This window comes from Amblyomma mixtum, chromosome 2 (assembly GCF_055824585.1).
Source record: "Amblyomma mixtum isolate Tamu chromosome 2, ASM5582458v1, whole genome shotgun sequence".
NCBI classification, from domain to species: domain Eukaryota; kingdom Metazoa; phylum Arthropoda; class Arachnida; order Ixodida; family Ixodidae; genus Amblyomma; species Amblyomma mixtum.
Window position 1 is genome coordinate 73536496 of NC_143013.1, and position 20172 is coordinate 73556667.

The following is a 20172-nucleotide window of genomic DNA, read 5'->3' on the forward strand; positions in this document are numbered from 1 at the left end:
TTGCAGCTACATGGCACAAATGTTGCACGTTTGCTACTAAGGGCCTTGGAGGTGAAGGTGCCCATCGGAGACCTTTGGGGCCCAAATGTGCGGCCTTTGAGAACCTGCAGTCTCAGTGCCATGCAACACAAAAAAGTAAAAGCAAAAAGAAATATATGCAGTTCGTCTCGTTCTGCTTTTTGGACGTGTTATCTTCTGCCCACATTTCAAGACAGTAAAATTGTTGCAGCAACATAAGAGTGCCCCTGGTGGCCAAGGCAGTGCACAAAACCTGCTGCTGCTGATGAGGGTAGCTGTTGCAGTCCCCTGAAGGGGGCAAGAATAAAAATTGTCCAAGCTCAACGAATGGAGAGAATACACCCACGTTAACTTTAAAACACTCACTTCAGCCACCTTATGCACATCAGCAGGTGCTAAGCCTCGACTTTAACCTTTGGTGAAAAAGAGGCTGCCTTTTCTGGAAAGGCCTCTAGGAACACCGTGCGACAGCAGTATTGCACCTCTTGTCTGAAGCTGTAGAAATCTGGCACGACACCTTTGCTGTGGTACAGTGAGATTTGCACAAGTTGTAAGAGGAAGAATACTTAACAGTAGAAGTGTAACAAGAGACCTTATGTTGAGGGTCCTTCTCCTAGGGTCTGAATGCTTTTGTAAAATTAGCTGGTCTCCTAGACTTGTGGCTGCAGTCAACCACACATCTGAAGGCAGGAAGATAGTTTCACGAACTTTGGAAAACTGGTGGCCAACCACTCCACACACACACATATCGGAAACGAAGCTTTGTGGGCAATGGGCTCTCAATTTGTTTGGCAGTTTAATTCTGCAAATGCAAAGTGTCCTATTTTGCTGGATCACAGTATACAGCTAATCTCCTAGGGCAGCTATTGGAAGCTTAAAGCTTTATACCTTCGTCAAAGAGATGGGTCCAGATAACTGGCAAATTTTATTTTTGAACCATTCTTGCCTTCAAAAAATTTATCCCTCATTAGATCGAGCAGCAAAGTACATATCCTCCTAGCCCTACCACAGAAAATTTGACTGCCATTAGCATTGTTTTGACAACTGTACGGCTAAAACAGCAGCATGAGGCTGCTGCAATTCAGTACCGCCATTAATGTGCAGTCCAAGTGATGTTATGCCAGTTTCCTAGATGTGAAATGAATGCTTCAGTTGGCCTCTGAGCTGCCTGTTATTGCACATTCCAAAATGCTTAGCACACCAGTGACCGCTACCCATGTTCAAATAGTATGTTCAGAGAATCTAACATGTCAACAAAAAAATTAGGAGTGGATCACCAACTCAATCAGTAAGCAGAGGCATGCACACAGAGGGGGCAGGGGATACACCCCAATCATCTAAGGGGGGTGCCAAGTCTTCCCCCATACCTTTGCTCTGTCGGACCTGTCCAGTCATTGTTTAAAGTTGTTTTTAGTTTTTTTACTATACTGGCAGCCAAGGACCCATAATGTTGCTTTCTAATAACTTTATTAACAAAATACAGATGGGTTATATATATTCTATGGTTTACAGAGAATGAAATTACTTCGGAAGTGCTTTATAAGATTCCTCAGGTGCAGGGACTGCTTTTCTCTGCAGATGTAAAAACTATTGCTCAGTATTTTGCAACTCCATCACACTGAAACAAATGGTTCATGACCATTCCTCATCTTTGCGCTGAGTTTTGACCGAGCAGCCTCGGACGGTGGGAGGGGCGCTGCAGTCAAACTTGGCTCTCCCTAACGCAGAACCCTGCAAACGCCCGATTTGGTAAGCGCCAAATTTTCGACAAGAAAGCTACACTGCCCTTCCCCCACACAAAGTTGGAGAAATACTGTGTAATTAACCTGCCCCTAGGTAAACACTTGTGCTCCAGTACCTTTCAGGCTACCAAGGCTGAGGTACACTCAAGAACACAAAGCACATGGGTGGCAAGGGGCCAACCCCACGAAAGTTCTCAGGTTTCTTATTTTTTTTCTCCGGAATTGGAGAGATGGGCTGCAGTGAGCGCACAGTCGAACCCAGATATATCAAACTTGAAGGGGATCAAAAGATAGTTCCATATATAAAAAAAAATGGAAGTAGGGTTTGTAGCCTACATGCAATATATTGCACCCATTAGGAATGCTTCTTCCAGCAACATGCCTCCTAGCAACGCACCACAGCATTGAACTTGCTTCATATCATCGAAGCTGCAGCTGACAATGCTTTGCAACTAGCCACTGCTCATCACGAGACGTCTAATCCTGTTACCAGTATGCTATAAACAGTATAATCGTTCATTAAAATCAAGGTAGTTTCATGCAATGCCTTTGGCAGCAAAGCAAGCCAGGCGAGGACTGCCACTGAGCCAGGGATGTCGAGAGGAAAAGGAGTGCAAGATATCAAAGGCCACCCTCAGGCACAGCCCAAATTCACTTCATCAAAGATTTCACAGCGTTAACACTGCTAGCAAGCACCCAAGGCAGCACAGCTGACCAGTCTCTTGTGAAAAGGTATCGAAGAGCATCATTAGGAGCAGCGACAGTAGCAGGGGAGAGGTGCAGTTATATCAAACCACCGACATTGTAGTTCAATGTACCGGACTACTTTCCTATACTTTTAGAGAGAATTTTCAAGGGGTCTAGAGTGCTTCTGAGCATATAAACAAAAGGAAGGAGCTCAGTGCTAGCACTTTGTCTCATAATCTATGTAAAATACAGCCAGTAACTAGAAATATCTGGGCTCAACTGTAGTCAGGCTGATGATTCATACATCGATCACCATGAAAAATTTGCCACAACTCAAATATTTCCGAATCAATTTGTTTTCTCCAACGGCTGCGACTTCACAAGCGAGTAGGGGTAAATGTGAGCCATGCAGAAAAAGCAGTTAACGAATGGAAAAGGATTTCGCACGGCAACAGAAATAGCGAGCATTTTCATTTCCATATGAAACTTGAGCCTGAATTTTAGCAAGTGAACAGACCTTGCATGACCCAGCACTCGCTTGTGATGCCACAAGTCTTTATACTGCTGAAACCGAAACTGGAATAAAGTGAATTACAAGCTATATACCGAGAGTAGGCAAATTTTATACAAGTCACGCTAGCACACCATCCGGAAGTAAAGAAAGTTTTGGCGTGCTACCTTTCTAAACAAATACTTCCGAATTCGCAGTTATTCCGACAAATCCTACTCTGGTCAGCACTAAGAAAAACAGGAATCTTGCTGCATCCACCAACACTCCCTGCCACTACATTTAAATTTTACCCCTTTGGAATACAGAAAAACTAAACTGCATGAAAAATGCAGTTGTGCAATATGGTACTATGACAAAGTGGTGCAGCAAAATGCAAACTTTGTAAGGCTGCAGTTCAGCAAATCAATCGGAAAATAATTCAACCACTTTTATTAAAGAACCACATTGGATATTAACACATGACCAGGGAACTGGGCCCTGGTTTTGACTGCCATAAGATCAAATGGCAGATCTCTGAATATTTCGAGAGTCCGTGTTGGTTTCTCATGGTAATGCCCTACGCCGATCACACTGTGTCGTAGCGAGAGCGACCGTCGGAAGCCATTGCTGTTGGTCTGCCTTCTGACCACGGCTCCCAGTAAGCTTGGAAGCCACGGTTTCCATTGCGACCGAAATGCACAACACTGCTCCAGCTGCCACATTACGTGTCATGCCGTGAGGGGGGGGCCTCCCAAAAGCTGGGTTAAGGGGGGACACTGGTCTTGAAAAATAATTTTTTATTAAGTTACGAAATCTTCAGGAAATATGTATTTTTGTGTGCCGATTCTAAATATGTCATTTAATTTCATGTAAAACAATTCCTTGAGCATTTATGCACTTTTTATGCAAGTATTTTGCGGAGAGTTTTGAAGAAAATTTGCTGCGGGAAACTCGCTGAAATGTATGCCATTGGGTTCTCTTGACACCAAGGAATACAATAAGGGTGAAATTGTCTTTGTGCCTATCATAGAACTTAAGTTAGAGTTTTGAAGTTGTCGCTTCAGAAATGAGAAGGAAAGTGTGCATTCCTGTTTCTGAAGTGGCAGCTTCAGTCCCCTATAACTCAAGTTCTATGAGAGCCAGGATGATAATTTCACCCTTATTGTATTCCTTGGTGTCAAGAGAACCCAATGGCATACATTTCAGCAAATTTTCTGCAGTAAATTTTCTTCAAAACTCTCCGCAAAATACTTGCATAAAAAGTGCATAAGTGCTCAAGGAATTGTTTTACATGAAATTAAATGACATATCTAGAATCAGCGCACAAAAATACATATGCCCTGAAAATTTTATAACTATGACTAAATTAACAAAATTTTCTTTTTAAGACCAGTGTCCCCCCTTATAGACTATTTCTGTAAACTGGCTGGAACACTCACATCGCATCAACCTAGTTCCAGTGCGTTATTGCCAAACCATGCAACCGAACCCATGCACGAAGCACCATCTAATGGAGAGCAGAGGTCAATCAGTGTCATCATTGTAAACCAGTACCTAGTGCCAAGGATAAGAAAACAGGCACACAGCTCCACTGTACAAAAGGGTGGGGAAGGTTGACAGAATGGCCATTTATTTTGCTCAATGCTGGGCCTTGAGCTGCAGACGGCGGTCCCGCTCCTCGGCCACGGTCAGCTTGATGCCCTTGCCACGAGGCAGCGAGATGTAGGGCTTTGTGCTCTTGCCAATCACAAAGATGTAGTTCAATCTGCAGGGGAGAGACCAAGGTCAAAGGTCAATGACCCCACATTTTCATACGAGGGTTGGTCCATGCACAACCCACTAAAGCTGTGTGCCCAACCATGCTCAGTAAGACCAATCAAGTGATCAGAGTGAGTCACAGGATATGACAATGTTCTCCTCATAGCATGACAGAGGCACAGCCAGGTGTTCTCTCACACCACCAACCAGTTTATAAATGGGATATAACCACTATTGTTTGCTGCAGCAATGCCAGGCATGACCAAGAATGCTGCAACTAATTGAACACACCACCAGCCTCCCCACGCAAGCAAGGAGACTAGCACCTCAGCTCACCTGGTGGCAAATGAGTGTCCCTGGGCATCCTTGACGTGGACAATGTCAAACGACCCTGGGTGTCGCTCCCTGGAGGTGATGATGCCCACACGGCCCAAGTTGTGGCCACCAGTCACCATGCACATGTTGCCTGCAAACAGGTCATCTCTGCTCCATTAAGAGCTCAAAGAGAACACGGTCTTTATGACAGGCACTCTGCTGGGTTACTGGAATGCGGCCAAGTTGACACTCGAGCACAAAGAGCACTTTCAAACAGCAACACGAAACCCAAACACTTGAGGAATGAATAACTAGTACTACATGGAAATCAGCATTGCTAATAAAGCCAAGTGAGGCTCAAGCCAGAGGGAAAATCTAGGCTTTCCGGCAGAGAATGTTGGCTTCCCATGGTAATGCCCTACACCGATCACATAAGTGCCGTAGTGAGAGCGACCGTCGGAAGTCGTCAATATTGGTCGGCATTTTGACCACAGCTCTCCGTATTGACAGCCATGGCTTCGATTGCGACCAAGTAGTGTCCCGCACTGAAATCGCATGTACAGGCTTGAGCTATGAGCTAGAGCACAGGGGGCAATTTTTGGAACAGCTATGTTTTCACTTTACAGCTAAGCACCACCAAGATCTGCTGTGCTCGATAACAATAGAAAACTGATGCAAAAAAAAAAAAAAATCACTGTTCCACAATATCCATTCAATACTGCTCGTCTGCATGACATAATATACATTTACTGATAAAAAAAAAAAAAGCCTGCAGCACAACATGCCAGGAGCAACGTGCACATCAAGTCTTGCAGCCATTTTTTGTGCCCCAGTAAAGAAAAAAACATGCCCACAAAAGTATGTTGAAAGATGCAAGGACTTCACATTGAACAAGTTTAAACTGGGAACAACACTGCAGCCTGTCTTAAACTGTAAATCTTGTCTCCACCCATGCCTAACTTCAACTTGCCGTTTTCAGGCTTCCTCCAGTTTTACTGCTTGCCCAACATTACCCAATTTGATTGTTTGTTACTCAACATCACTTAATTTCTACACCGTATGCCATTTTTTCACTATGTTCGGTACTTACATGATGCTACCCAACTGGACAACCACTTCAAGCTATGCAACAATTGATGCTCCTGATTCCGAACAGCGTTGCGATCAACCCATGAAGTTGCGGCTGTCCATGTTCCCCTGCATACTCTAAAAACAAGTCGCACCCCTGCAGAACGTCCGTGAGCTGTCGCATCTTCCTAACCACCCTGTGGCTGAGCCAACTGTAGTCCTACTCACCGGAGTCGAACTTGATGTAGTCGTCGATCTTGCCGGTGGCCAGGTCCACCTTGACGGTGTCGTTGACCTTGATGAGGGGGTCGGGGTAGCGGATGGTGCGCGCATCGTGGGTGGTGAGGAAGGGCACCCCCTTGGGCCCCACCTGGACCCGCTTGACGCGGCACAGCTTGTACTTGGCCTCCTCTGGTGTGATGCGGTGCAGCGTGAAGCGCCCCTTCACGTCATACAGGAGCCGGAAGAACTCGCCCGTCTTCTCAATCGTCACGACGTCTGCGCAAAGGGTCACACCAGGGTCACATCATTGCTAACAGAATGAATGCCACAACAACCGGGCAATTCCCCTAAACACATATTGCAGTTTCAAAACCTCGCACCCCACCTTGGAAGTGGTGTCAACAAAGAAACGTAATTAGAACAATTCAAGCAGGACACTTCACCTGAACATCATTTAGCAAGTAAGCCCACCAGGTCTGCACAAGTTTCTAAAAAAAAATCCAGAAATAGTCAGCACAGTTGCTGTTTTTGAAACCCCCTGAAAAAACTGCAGGATGCAAGTCGCTTTTAAAGCTTTTTGTTAGCCAGACCTAAATACTTCTGCACTGGGTGGGCACATCTCACTATAGGTATCGCTGAGTCAAATAAGCCAAAATAGGTTCAGTGAAGTTCGCGGTGCTGTAGTTTGTTTACCGCATCCGGTCGCGTTATGGGAATGCCCATTACGTTCTTTTTCTTGGGCCCTCCGCACAACCACACAGGAAGGGGTCAGTCAACCCGGCGGGAGAAGAGGGGGCGCCGAATGGCGGGGGATTACAGGAGACGTCAAACTCCCCTCATGGACTCAGTCGTTAGGCGGCATCCTGTGTGCACGTGTGTACGGCGAGGCTGACCCGCGCCACAGTGCGTGGCTCTTTGTACCATGTCTGCAGCGGCATGCTTTGACATATTGTCACGCTAGCTGCAGGCATGAGGAGCGCCGACGAGAAACAGATGAGTTGAAATGGCGTTCCTCGAACTTGGCGGCAACCGGACGTTGGGAAAGCGAGTGTTCGCGAAGCTCGCAGCGGGAAAGCATAATTATCCGAAATCGTGATGGTGGAAAGTGTGCATATGTGTACAGTGTCGCGATGAGTTACCTCCTTTCCCCATTCATTCATTGGTTGTGTTATTCTTTCCCCAACTGCTGATTTGTGGTATTTTCCTTTCCCCAATAAGTTATTGGGTGGATGTTTGTATAGTACTTGATTGGTTATTCTCCCACCGAGGGCGGGGACATTGGTTTTAAAACCAGCTGCTTCGGCAGGACCGAGGGCTGGTTTCGTCACCTAGAACTGCGAGCCAGTCAATTGTAAATATGTTTTCTCCTTGCTTATATCCTCCGTTGTGCTTTTAATTGTTATAAAAGTTAACCTCTCCTAAAGTGTCCTCTTGCAATGTGATTGAGCAAAACGAATCTTCAAGACGTCAAGAATCCTACAACAATCATCATTAACTAAATTTCCCTCTACGAGATCAAGAGAGAGGGAATCCAACTGGCGCAGTCGGCAGGATTTGCTACGTCTTCCTGCTCGAGGTATCTGACGGAGGGGCGGAGGACCAAGTCGGTGGACAAGCTGCAGAGCGGTACGTCCTAAAGGAGGAACGCCAGCGTCATAGAGCGACGCTGAAAGCTTCGGAGACTGCTGGTCATTGTCAACGGGACGTAGGAGGCTCAAGTCGGCGAGGAGCTGAAGGAGCCAGGCGACCGACGTGTCGTGGAGGTGCCTAGTCCGTGAGCTGCGGAAGGAACCAGGCGTCCCCGTTGAGGTTCAAGAGAAGAACCAGGAGGCCAGCAAGTCAAACGAGGCAGGACAAGTCAGCGAGCTGCTGTGAGAGCCGGGGCTCAACTCAACTCATCCGCATCAAGGAGCCCGCTGTCGTCACTCAGGGCGACGTGACTACCGTGGCAGAGGAAAGCAACCTGCGAGGTAGGAGACCTTTCTGCTTCATCCGAATTCACCATGTCGGTGTAGTGTTTTCGTGCTATAGATGATAGCACGGAAAAGGGAGATGGCTGCCGTGCGGTACGATCGGGAGGGCATGATGCGATGTTTGGAGACTGAGCAGAAGGCAGAACAGCTGCTTGAAATTGGCAAGTTGAAACTCGAAATTGAACGAGAAAAGATAAAACTTGCACAGATGCAATCTAAATTCAACCAGGGAACGAAATCTGATAGAGGGATGTTATTTGCAGCAGTTTAATGTTTTGACTGCATGGAATTTGGGCATCTAATGATTGACTGTCCGAAATCGAAGCGAGAACAGCATGTTCCCGTATTGAGAATGACCTGTGGGCCAATGGCTACAGGTGTGAAAGCTGCAGCGTTTAGGCAGCAGGGCCCAACCGTGTGTGCCGTGCCAGGAGAGATGGCCGAGGGCATAGGGGCGTTAGTCACGCCTTTGAAGCGCTGCTTGTCGGAGCAAGCCGAGATAGAGGAGACCCAGGAGGCTCATGAGTGTTTTGTTTGTGAACAGGAGTTCAGCATTGAGCAAGAACAGGTTGGCGCAAACTCTGGCGCAGCTGTAACGCTCGACGAAGAGCTAGAGCAGGCGCGCATAACGGGAACACCCTTTGCAGGCGAAGGTAAGCTGGCTGCCAAAGATGAATCGGTTAGCCAGCCGGAGCTGACACTCTGCGCAGTGACAGCAGATGTAGCTGACGGTGTAGCGAAGTTGGTGACACCTGAGACGCACTCGCTGTTAGACCAGATAGAAAGAGAGCGGCTACATCAAGAAAATGAGAGAGCTGATTTGGAAGAGCATTTCAAAATTCGAGACAAACCTAAGACGCCGGTAGAGCTTGAGGCCAATCCGGTAGCTGCAAAAGTTTTTGCAGCAGATTGTGAGCTAACAACGAGCGATGAGGCTGCATTTGATGCCGAGGAAGGAAAGAATGCGCGTTTGATCACTGCAATGGTTTTCGAAGCTGATAAGGAACTGCAGGATTGGGATAATGCATCTGTCCCCGTGGCTATCAGTATGGAGGAGAGACAGTGTGTTGCATTGCCAGAAGTGCGCAAGCAAGCTGGTGAAGGCAGTTGTCAGAAAAGAAGGCGTGACGGCACGATTTTCTTTGAAGTGAACGTCGGTGGGCAGTTGTACGAAGAGCTAGGGCTACTTGAATCTCGATGCAAAACTGCATGCGAAGTAGCTGATGAGAGGCCTGACCCTACTGCGAAACTCAAAGAAGGGGAGAATGCAGACGCGAGGGCAGTAGCAATCTTCGTGGCCCGCGAGGAGCAGGTGTGCTCTATTGATCCGACGGCGGTGGCAGCCTTTAGAACCGGTGTTTTCCCGGATAATTCGGAAGTTGGGTCTAGTCTTCCGGACAAGGCTCAAAAGAAACAAGTGTTGTTTCGAGATGTAGGCGGATAGAAGTAATTTCTGCCCGTTTGGGGCACCGATCTGACATGGTGAATTCTGGAATGTGCAGATTGGTCTCCAGCCTTGTGTGTGCGGGTTGAAATATCCGCTGTGTGCGCGCATGTGTGCGTGCTGGTGTACTGACCGGACAGCCGGCGCATGTGTGCGTGTTGGTGGACTGACCGGACAGCCGACGTACGTGTGTGTGCGTGCGTATGTACTTTTGTTGTTGGACACCGTGGCTGAACTTTAATGTCCCACTGACAACTAGTGTCCGTGTGACATTCTTGGTTGGGAGGAGTGAAGTTCGCGGTGCTGTAGTTTGTTTACCGCATCCGGTCGCGTTATGGGAATGCCCATTACGTTCTTTTTCTTGGGCCCTCCGCACAACCACACAGGAAGGGGTCAGTCAACCCGGCGGGAGAAGAGGGGGCGCCGAATGGCGGGGGATTACAGGAGACGTCAAACTCCCCTCATGGACTCAGTCGTTAGGCGGCATCCTGTGTGCACGTGTGTACGGCGAGGCTGACCCGCGCCACAGTGCGTGGCTCTTTGTACCATGTCTGCAGCGGCATGCTTTGACATATTGTCACGCTAGCTGCAGGCATGAGGAGCGCCGACGAGAAACAGATGAGTTGAAATGGCGTTCCTCGAACTTGGCGGCAACCGGACGTTGGGAAAGCGAGTGTTCGCGAAGCTCGCAGCGGGAAAGCATAATTATCCGAAATCGTGATGGTGGAAAGTGTGCATATGTGTACAGTGTCGCGATGAGTTACCTCCTTTCCCCATTCATTCATTGGTTGTGTTATTCTTTCCCCAACTGCTGATTTGTGGTATTTTCCTTTCCCCAATAAGTTATTGGGTGGATGTTTGTATAGTACTTGATTGGTTATTCTCCCACCGAGGGCGGGGACATTGGTTTTAAAACCAGCTGCTTCGGCAGGACCGAGGGCTGGTTTCGTCACCTAGAACTGCGAGCCAGTCAATTGTAAATATGTTTTCTCCTTGCTTATATCCTCCGTTGTGCTTTTAATTGTTATAAAAGTTAACCTCTCCTAAAGTGTCCTCTTGCAATGTGATTGAGCAAAACGAATCTTCAAGACGTCAAGAATCCTACAACAATCATCATTAACTAAATTTCCCTCTACGAGATCAAGAGAGAGGGAATCCAACTGGTTCTCATTTTTTGTACTCCACAGCTGAGTGTAATGTTTGATGTAGTGCTTCAAATGAAGTCACAGAATTTATTGTCATTTTGTGCAAACGCCTGAAACGTGTCCTGCTAACGGATTACACTTTGGAAGCTGCTGGAGTTTACATCACCAGTAAGCTTTCCACAGCTAATGCTGGCACAAATGTGAACAATCCACTTGGAAAAAAAAAAAAGACGTTAAACAAACTTGTTCAAATGAAGACAAATGCGTTTCTCCAGCATCTCCAGGAAATCTTAAGCTGGTGATTTTACTCGAGTACAGCAGGCTTTTAACACCCCTTTTAAAATATCACAAGATATATTACAAAGCCAGAAAGATAACTATTCAACTAAAACACACAAAATATTAAAATGCACAAGCTAACAGTGTGCTATATGCATCACATCAAGTCAAAATGTGGTTCAGGTCAGATCTTTGAAAATCAGCCCCAAATTAAAAGCAAAGCCATTCGCATACTTCACTGCACACTTCCAAGACCTTAGCAGACAACTATATGCAAAACCTAGTGCACTGGTAAATGCCTGAATGAAGAAGGTATGGCCCATCCCAATGTATGGTATGTTTACGACGAAGTCAACGCTGACAATTCACATGTGCCACTATGCTGCATGCCAACAACCCTTGACACAAATACAGGGCACGACGGTGCAGCTTGAGGTGACCAAACATGCCAACTCGGGGGGTACATCTAGTGCTCTCTGGGGGTTCCCAGAGCATGTAAATCCATGCATGCCTCAACACCGATACTGGTTTTACCCTATAACTAATCACACTGCAATGGTTCTTTGCAGGGATTTTTTTCCACTGCGCAGTAAGTCATTACTTGAATTAAACATTCCAAGGGCTGCCATGCATCTGCATGCTCTTCTTTTGCACACCTATCAGGAGGAAGGACTAGATACCAAGACATACAGGGCTCCAAAATGATGGTAGCACCGGCTGACAGATGCTTTGAACGCCCGGCCAGTGGTAGTTTTCATTTCAACTCCTGCTAGGCCACACCACTTGCCATCAGCAATCACACAGTCCATGATTATGCCACTTTTCAGGCGAGTACAATTTTTTAAATCGGAGTGACGGTAATCACTTCTTAAAACTTTGAACCAAAATCTCTCAGCAAAATCTCTCAGTCTTTCACTGCTGGACAAGCTACAAGGCCATGAAATGCCAGAGTATCGAATTCTGCTAACAAAAAGAACTTTATGTTATCCTCAGTGTCCATTTAATATCCAGTCTACGCATGGGCTATGAGGCGTGCATGGTGGGGGGACTCCTGCAACCCTGGAATCTGTAACGAAACACCATGGCACTAAGCCCTATGCAGTGTTCTACAAGCCACATCAGTATTAATGAAAGGCTAGTTTTTGTCGCGGAAGCAACACAACACTACACCAGGTGTGAGCGAGCGATTTCGCGGAGCCCCCAAGAGCCCCAACTGCGCAGGCAGGAGGAGCGAGTGTGAGACAGTTACTGCGTAATTCCCTTTCCTCAAATATAATTTTCATTTCCTCCCTTCCTCTACAAATGGATGCGAGATATGCCTGACAGTTACTGCGTAATTTCCTTTCCTCAAATACAATTTTAATTTTCTTCATTACGGCCCCTCTTTCTGCAGTCCACCGAGATGACAGAATTACTGTGCCATTTCCTTTCCTCAAAAAGCGTTGCTTCTGGTGGTGGTGTTCCGCGGCGCTACAACATGCTGTTGCGTTCCACTCCTAAAGGCGAAGCTTAAGCGTCATTAATTAGTATTTAGTCATTAATCAGTAATTTGTCATTACTTAGTAATTGGTGCTTAATTATGTGTGACATCACCAGTGCCACAGAGGCAGTCAAAGTAGTGCGGAAAACGCTTTCACCTCTACGCACTTCAGACAGTCAAAGTGCGCCCTGAGATGCCTCCGCCGCCGCTGCGATTGCCGCGCCGTTGCTTCCGTAATTCTACTCGGGATGGCCATTGGTCAAACCACAGCCAATTTTGTCCCCTCCCCTCAATTCTGAGAGGATGGTACGGCAAGTTATTTAGCAACAAATTAATTTGAAATGCAGACTTATGTATGCGAGCAAGCATGCCCACTAACTTCCCAATGTTCCCACTTGAGCCAGTACCAGAGGCAACTCACACAGCCTCTGGCAACGGACAACCTGCGGGCATACGTGCACTTTAGGCACACTTGTTGGACCCCAGAACGGCAGCATCAGCCCTATCCAGGGCTTTGGATGGTGCCACAGCATGAAGAGCATCAACTACTGCACAAGCATTGACAGCATGGCCTACTAACACCCACAACTATAATCTGGTTATCAAAATAGCTGAATGCTACACAGCACCTTGAGAACAATGCCAAGAAAGCTTGATGTTCCCATTAACCCTTTCCCTGGGCATGTTTTCACACACAAACTTCCTGCCACTCCTGTGTTCAATATTTTGCTATAAATTCCACGTGAACACAATTAACCCGAGGCATATTTTCAACAACTAGGGCAGCACTTATTTCTTCGTGGTGACAAGACATGGTGAGCCAACCAGAGGTCATGCTAATGATTACACTGATCCAAGTGGCATGACATACCTGTTAAGCTGACCCACAGCCTATAAATAGTAAGTGAATTGCTCCTGCCATTTAGCTTACTTTTAGTCAGAGTTACTAGAAGTAAAAATACCACTTGTTGGGCATGCAATTCCATGAAAACGATCAACAGGAGCATACGTCAAACTCTGAAGACAGCTGCCAGTTCCTTGTTAGGGGCCGAATTATTGCACAAGTGCAAACTTCTCCCAGTTGAAATTCAACTTTCCAATGGCTAAAGGTGCTCGAGCACATTGGCATTGGTTTCCAGCGTTGAATACTACACAATAGAGCTGGGGACAATTTTCAGGCGAAATTCGGGAGTCTTCCGGAAATTCAGGGAACGGTGGCACGTATGCACACAGCAACAAGTGGCACTGCTGTGTGCTCACCCATGAATCCAGCAGGGTAGTTGGTGTCGGTGCGGACCTTGCCGTCCACCTTGATGAGGCGCTGCTTGACTATCTTCTTCACCTCGGCGCCAGTGAGGGCGTACTTGAGCCGATTCCTCAGCATGATGATGAGCGGCAAGGACTCCCGCAGTTTGTGGGGTCCGGTGCTGGGCCGGGGAGCCTAGCGCCAGGGAAGTGCAAACATCCGTATCAAGGGTGGCCCCGAAACACCTTTTGCCCACTATTATGAAGTCCACCCAATGCCACGCTATTGAATATATTAATAACTGGGCCTCAAACATCGATTTTGCCCAAGGCAGTCATCCTACCACTCTACTTTTTGTGAGCACCGCTATCCTGTGGCTTCCATTGCCCAGATTCCATTGTGTCATCAGTGGCAGTTGCCTTACAGGGGCCAAGCAGCGCAGCGCGTCGGTAAACCAAACACGGGAAATTACGCAACTAAAATGCCAATAACAAACTAACTTGCTACTGGGGAATGGCATAACAGTCAACTTGCAGTAACACGGGCAAAGGTACTGCCAGCATGATACGAATAACCAGGAAATGCACTGGAGGCAGGAGAACTTCTGCCTGCTGACGAACTCATGTCACATGCTTTCGCAAAAAACAAACTCGCTAGCACGTTAGGTCAATGTGTTTACTGCTCGAAGAATCGCCTGAGCAAGAACTTTGCTCGCAATGCTACGGGTTCAAGGTCAAAGAGGTGCAAAACATTCTTGGAAAATTGCTAGGTTGTACTGTGTTCACAAAAAGTTGTGGCACACTGAGCACCCGGCAGAAGTCTGTCCGTCGTAGTGCACTGCAAGAGGCACAACTCGCAAAAACGTGGCATAACAAAAACTTCATGTCTAACTTCTTTAGCATTTGTTTTTGCTACACATTCAGAGCGACCTAGTCGCTAACAAGCTGCTAGCGGCAGACAGAGCTACTTACAAAAACTCCACCGAGCTTGTCCAGCATCCATGACTTCGGAGCGTTTAAACGCTTGAGGTGCTTCTTAGGTCCCCGCGCCTGTAAGAAATCAAACCATCATCAAACAAACTAGATAATACAGAGAGGACAGAAACACGTAGATATCAAAGAACCGGCATCAGAGCATGAAGCGGACGTGATCGCGGTCAGCATCTTGGGAGACCCAACTGACAGTGGGCGATATTTACAGAAAAATTAAATAATCTAGACCAAACGAACAACGTGAAAAGGAAGATTAATCCCTCTTCTTACTCCAGAATTCTAAAATCCGATGTTAATGCAGATTCGGACTTCGATTATCCGAGATTGAAAACGAGCACCACTTACCATTCTAGAAGGCAGCCATGAAAGAGAGCCTTCCCAGCAGGCATTGAAACAACCAGCTCGTGCTTCGACAAAGGTGGCCCCTTATTGGCTGAAAAATGTGAAAACAACGTTAAAAGCAAAATGCACGCACCGTTCTGCGATTATTGCCTGTAAATAAATTTATTTTATTAAAATAAAGCAGCATGTTTTGTTGGTTGCATTTTACTAAAAACTAAATTGCTTTTTCTGCGAAGCTGTACTGTTTTCTGCGCCACCTCCTGGCCGTTCTGGCTAGGCTTATCCTTTCTGTATTTTACACGTGTGAGGCGAAGTCCGTAGCCACGCGTGTCCGTTAAAAAACATGCCACCCAAGGGTAAGAAACCGCCAGCAGCCGCGGCTAAGGCTGAAAAGCCCGAGGAGAAGAAGAAGCCCGCCGCCGCAGCCGCTCCAGCCAAGAAACCCGCAGCTCCGGCGGCCGCGAAACCAGCCAGCAAGCCCGCAAAGCCTGCTGACAAAAAGCCGGGCGACAAGAAGCAGTCGGCAAAGAAGAAGGATGCCCCAGGTCAGGCCAAGGCGCGCGTCAAGGCGATGGCAGCGCGCAAGAAGGTCGTAAAGGGAGCTCACGGCACGCGCACGAAGAAGATCCGCACGTCGGTGAAGTTCCGCCGGCCCAAGACGCTGTCGCTGCCCCGCAACCCGAAGTACCCGCGCCGAAGTGTGCCCACGAGGACAAGGCTCGACCAGTTCTCCATCATCAAGCACCCGCTAACGACCGAGTCTGCGATGAAGAAGATCGAAGACAACAACACGCTCGTGTTCATCGTCCACCTGCGTGCCAACAAGCACCAGATCAAGACCGCCGTCAAGAAGTTGTACGAGATCGACGTCGCCAACGTGAACACGCTCATCCGGCCCGACGGACAGAAGAAGGCGTACGTCAGGTTGGCGCCCGACTATGACGCGCTGGATGTGGCCAACAAGATCGGCATCATATAAACTGTGGGTCACACTGGAATAAAGCGGCTGTTGGCGGTAAACTTGTGTCCCATGTGAGCTCGTCACGTAAGTGCAGCGCCAGCTCCCCCGCGAGCCTGGAAGCTCAGCATTTCTGTGGCTTCGTATTGTTCCTGTGTAAACCGTAGTTTACGCGAATACTCGCTTCCTTTTTCGAGGCTGTCGTACGCGTGCAGCACGTGTCTTTTCACATGCGTCAGTGGACTCCTTACCACATGTCTACCCCCTTTCTCGCCAAAGCCGGATCACCTGCAGCCATCGTTTTAGTCTTGCTAGCCTTCCGTGCTATTCTCAGTTTCATTTTCTTGCACCACTGTTCACTAAGAGTTACTATCGTGAGGGCGCGGTTCTGCAGATTTGCGGCCCTTGCGATCTCGTGCGTCTAATGCCTTCTTCCACTTGGAACGGTACAAACAGATGCTTTTATTAGATACATCAGCCTCTGGCACACTGCAGTCGTAACTGACTTCTGAAAAAGCGTTAAATGTCATGTTGTGTTGCTGATTGACGCAGCTGTTGCAGTTAGTTTGATGGCCTGCTTTTTGCGTTCACATGCCTGTGACACAGTCTCATTGTGCTTGTCCTGCCTTCTGTTACTGACTCGTCTACCTACTTACACTACAGGCAAAGTGTAGAGGCTTGTTTGATTTCTTTGGCAGTGGTCTAGGCTTCTTAGTGTCATTTCTTAGCATATGTATAAAGTGTACCCTAATTTTAGTCAGGTACGGTAGGAGAGCAGTCACAACTGTACAAGGTCTGTACAAAAAGTACCGGGACTGCATTTATAAACGAAAAATGAATTGCAGGTAAATGCAAAAAACTGTTGCCAGCACATCTGCCACACACGGTACGGTCCCTGTGTCCTTTCAGGCGTTGTTTCATCCGAGGGAAGTCAGACAGAGCAGGCAGGTATTGATCTCCCCTCAGACGTGACAAACCGTGGACAACAAACACCAAATTTTTGCTTGCATGTTTTTTTGTTTCAAATGATGCATTAGACATTGATATACATGAATCACCGCATGATATTTGCCTACGACAGCTAAATAATTTATAATTTAATTTCTTCTTGACACTGTTTTAGTCTGATTAACCGAACGATGGCTGTGACATGTAGTTCACACTTAGGGTCACGTGAGGCAGGCAAAAAAACAGCAGTATAACTGCTGATATAACTTTTGTTGTCATTCCATATTTTGAAGCAGGCTGGTTTAAATATTGTAGTGAATTTTAACCTTGTTTCAGCATTTATTTTGCAGATTTTTATGCCTCTCATGACCTAAAGCCCAACTGATGTCACAGCCATCGTTCGGTGAATGAAAACGAAGCAGCATGAGAGAAGTTTCATAAATTTAGCAGTCATAGGCAAATACCACGTGGCGATCTATGTAATAGCATCTAACGCATCATTTGAAAGGTGAAAACACGCAACTAAAATTAGATGTCTATAGTCCTTTAACCTCAACCGCTCGAGCACTTCCACATAAAATTGACTATTCACTGTGTCCAGTGGGCACAAACTCACTGTGAACAACACCCTTTGATTCAAAGACGATGAACATTGGTTTGACTTTTGATTTGCTCATGTGGCCCTTTTTGGGGCTAGGAGAGGCACCGGTGTACTGCTGCATGCATTTTTTTTCATACTTTTCAGTGGTTAGCACATAGTCCAAAAAGTTAGGCTCAAGCTCCACACGTTCCAACAGTTCCTGACAAATCAACTCAGGGCTTTGTCTGGTGTCCGGACAAAACCTCTCAATCAATCGGTATCAATCTGGCGCACATTTTCCTAGGCTACAAATGAATGCACACTGGATTTTGTGAATTCAGCTGAATTCTTTCAAAACGAGCCAAATACATCGTGACAGAAACCAAGACAAATGCAGAAATTTGTTATCCGCAGCAACTGTAGCACATTGCAAGACCTTACGGGACGTGCTAAAATGCTAGAAATCTATGGGTTAACTTATCATTACAGTTCTGTTTAATTTCACTTAGCTTTGTTTCTGCATTTGGCTCATTGTGAAAAAGAAAAAATTCAACATTTTTGTAATCATTCTCATGCTTACCGTCGATCAGAGTCCAAAAGGTCTTACTTTTGTCACATCTTTGCTAATTTTAGCTTGTTGACAGATGTCGTGCGCACTACGTGTCCTTACCGTCCTCCCTTCAGTCTCTTAACTTGTGCCAATCAAAAACTTGTTTTTGATATGGCATTTTCCATGTAGGCTTCACGGATCATGGCAAGAGTCTCAGCACCAGATTTGTCCAGTTTTGCGCATAGCTTGCTCACATATCTCTGTTCATTCGTGTGCCGCATCCAGATTCTTGACACAAAACAACTTCTCACTCCAGGTTTGGTTCATACTCTGCAAAGGTTCAGAGACAATTGTGCCGGGCCTAGAATCGTATACCTGCCGAGGGAGACCTCCCCGCATCCTGTACCCTGTACACCATTCACCTACAACATGCTTGCATTTTTTCTCGTTTAAGTGCTTTTCATAGCCTTCCAGCTGCACGGGATACGTTTTTCATGCTTAATCACACTTACTAATGCGTTTACATGTTCTCGCCAAGAACTGTGCGTAAAGCACACCAACCATGGTGCACTGCTCTCAGCAGCTGCAATGGCATGGAATTTTTGTGCCAGAGCAGCACCAGGTTGCGAGGCACACCATATTTCGAGCCCATGGGATAGTGCAACTTGCACAGAAATTTCAGTATATGAGTGCCTTTGCGTTTCACCTCACCACAGAATGCAAGGGCTGAGGCTGGCATCAAACCCAGCAGTACTGCTCAGCTATCACTTAGCTATTAAGCCACTATGGGGAGTAGCGGCATGCGTTCAATCCCCATGTTGCACTTTACATGGTTTAATATACCATCACCTGTCTTTCAGTGAATTCCGAGCTTGTGATTCCAACAGGAGGTAAGTGCATCTTAGCATATGTGCTTGTTTGGTTTGGTTTGGTTTATGCGGTTTAACGTCCCAAAGCGACTGAGGCTATGAGAGACGCCGTAGTGGAGGGCTCCGGAAATTTTGACCACCTGGGGTTCTTTAACGTGCACTGACATCGCACAGCACACGGGCCTCTAGAATTTCTCCTCCAAAGAAATTCAACCGCCGCGGCCGGGATCGAACCCACGTCTTTTGGGTCAGCAGCCGAGCACCATAACCACTGAGTCATCGCGGCTGTCGGTATAAGTGCTTGTGTAGTAGTAGTAGTAGCAGCAGTTCATTTTTAAAAAATAAAAAAAAAGGTGAAGCAAAAGAGTGTTGCCGGCCGCGGCAATTGCTTAAGCAGCCGAGCTGCAGCTGGCTTGTGTGATTGGAATTGAATCCTTGCAAGTGGGTGCAAGGCCTGGCGAGTGCAATTACCAAGTGTTAAATGAAACTCCAGCAGAGCATAGTGGGATTTTGGTTAAGGCACAGCAAAACTTTGAAAAGCTCTTAAATGGGACATGCTTTTATCTCCCATTCACGGCAATATCAGTTGAAACATCTCCCAGAAATTGCAGCCAAGTTGATGTCAAAAGCAATGCTGCAATCTTGATCAGGAATGTATTCATATGCAGTGAGAACACTCCCTAACATTCCAGGCTGGATTTGAACCAACGTCAGTGTGACGAAAACAGCTCCAAAGGTCCGACAAACAAGCAGTCAGACATACAACACAGCGGAGGGACAGGCCGGCAAGCATAGCAGGGGGCGGCAGAAAGTTAGGTGGGCGGATGAGATAAGAAGTTTGCCGGGATATGGTGGCCGCAGCTGGCAAAGGATGGTTAATTGGAGAAACATGGGAGAGGCCTTTGCCCTGCAGTGGGCATAGTCAGGCTAATGATGATGATACAATATTTCACATAAGGGAATTCAAAATATGCGGACAAGCTGCAATTTCAGTCATGTCGCAGGACATCACAAGTGAAGTAATCTGGACGTCTTATGTTTAACCACTAGACTATTCAGACATCAG

At 46.8% G+C, this 20172-nt stretch overlaps 2 protein-coding genes across 2 annotated transcripts; one reads left to right on the forward strand and one right to left on the reverse strand.

Annotated features, from left to right (window-relative positions):
- Positions 1-4526: 4526 nt before the first annotated feature.
- On the reverse strand, positions 4527-15278 carry RpS4 (ribosomal protein S4). Its single transcript, XM_089571869.1, has 6 exons — positions 15205-15278; positions 14839-14916; positions 13882-14062; positions 6307-6576; positions 5032-5161; positions 4527-4702 (listed from the first exon to the last, which is right to left on the reverse strand). Exons 1-6 carry the CDS (start codon positions 15205-15207, stop codon positions 4576-4578), a joined length of 789 nt encoding a protein of 262 aa, XP_089427995.1. The 5' UTR covers positions 15208-15278; the 3' UTR covers positions 4527-4575.
- Positions 15279-15473: 195 nt separating this feature from the next.
- Positions 15474-16221, forward strand: RpL23A (ribosomal protein L23A). Its single transcript, XM_089571870.1, has one exon. The coding sequence runs from the start codon at positions 15545-15547 to the stop codon at positions 16178-16180; it is 636 nt and encodes a 211-aa protein (XP_089427996.1). The 5' UTR covers positions 15474-15544; the 3' UTR covers positions 16181-16221.
- The last annotated feature ends 3951 nt before the right edge of the window (positions 16222-20172 follow it).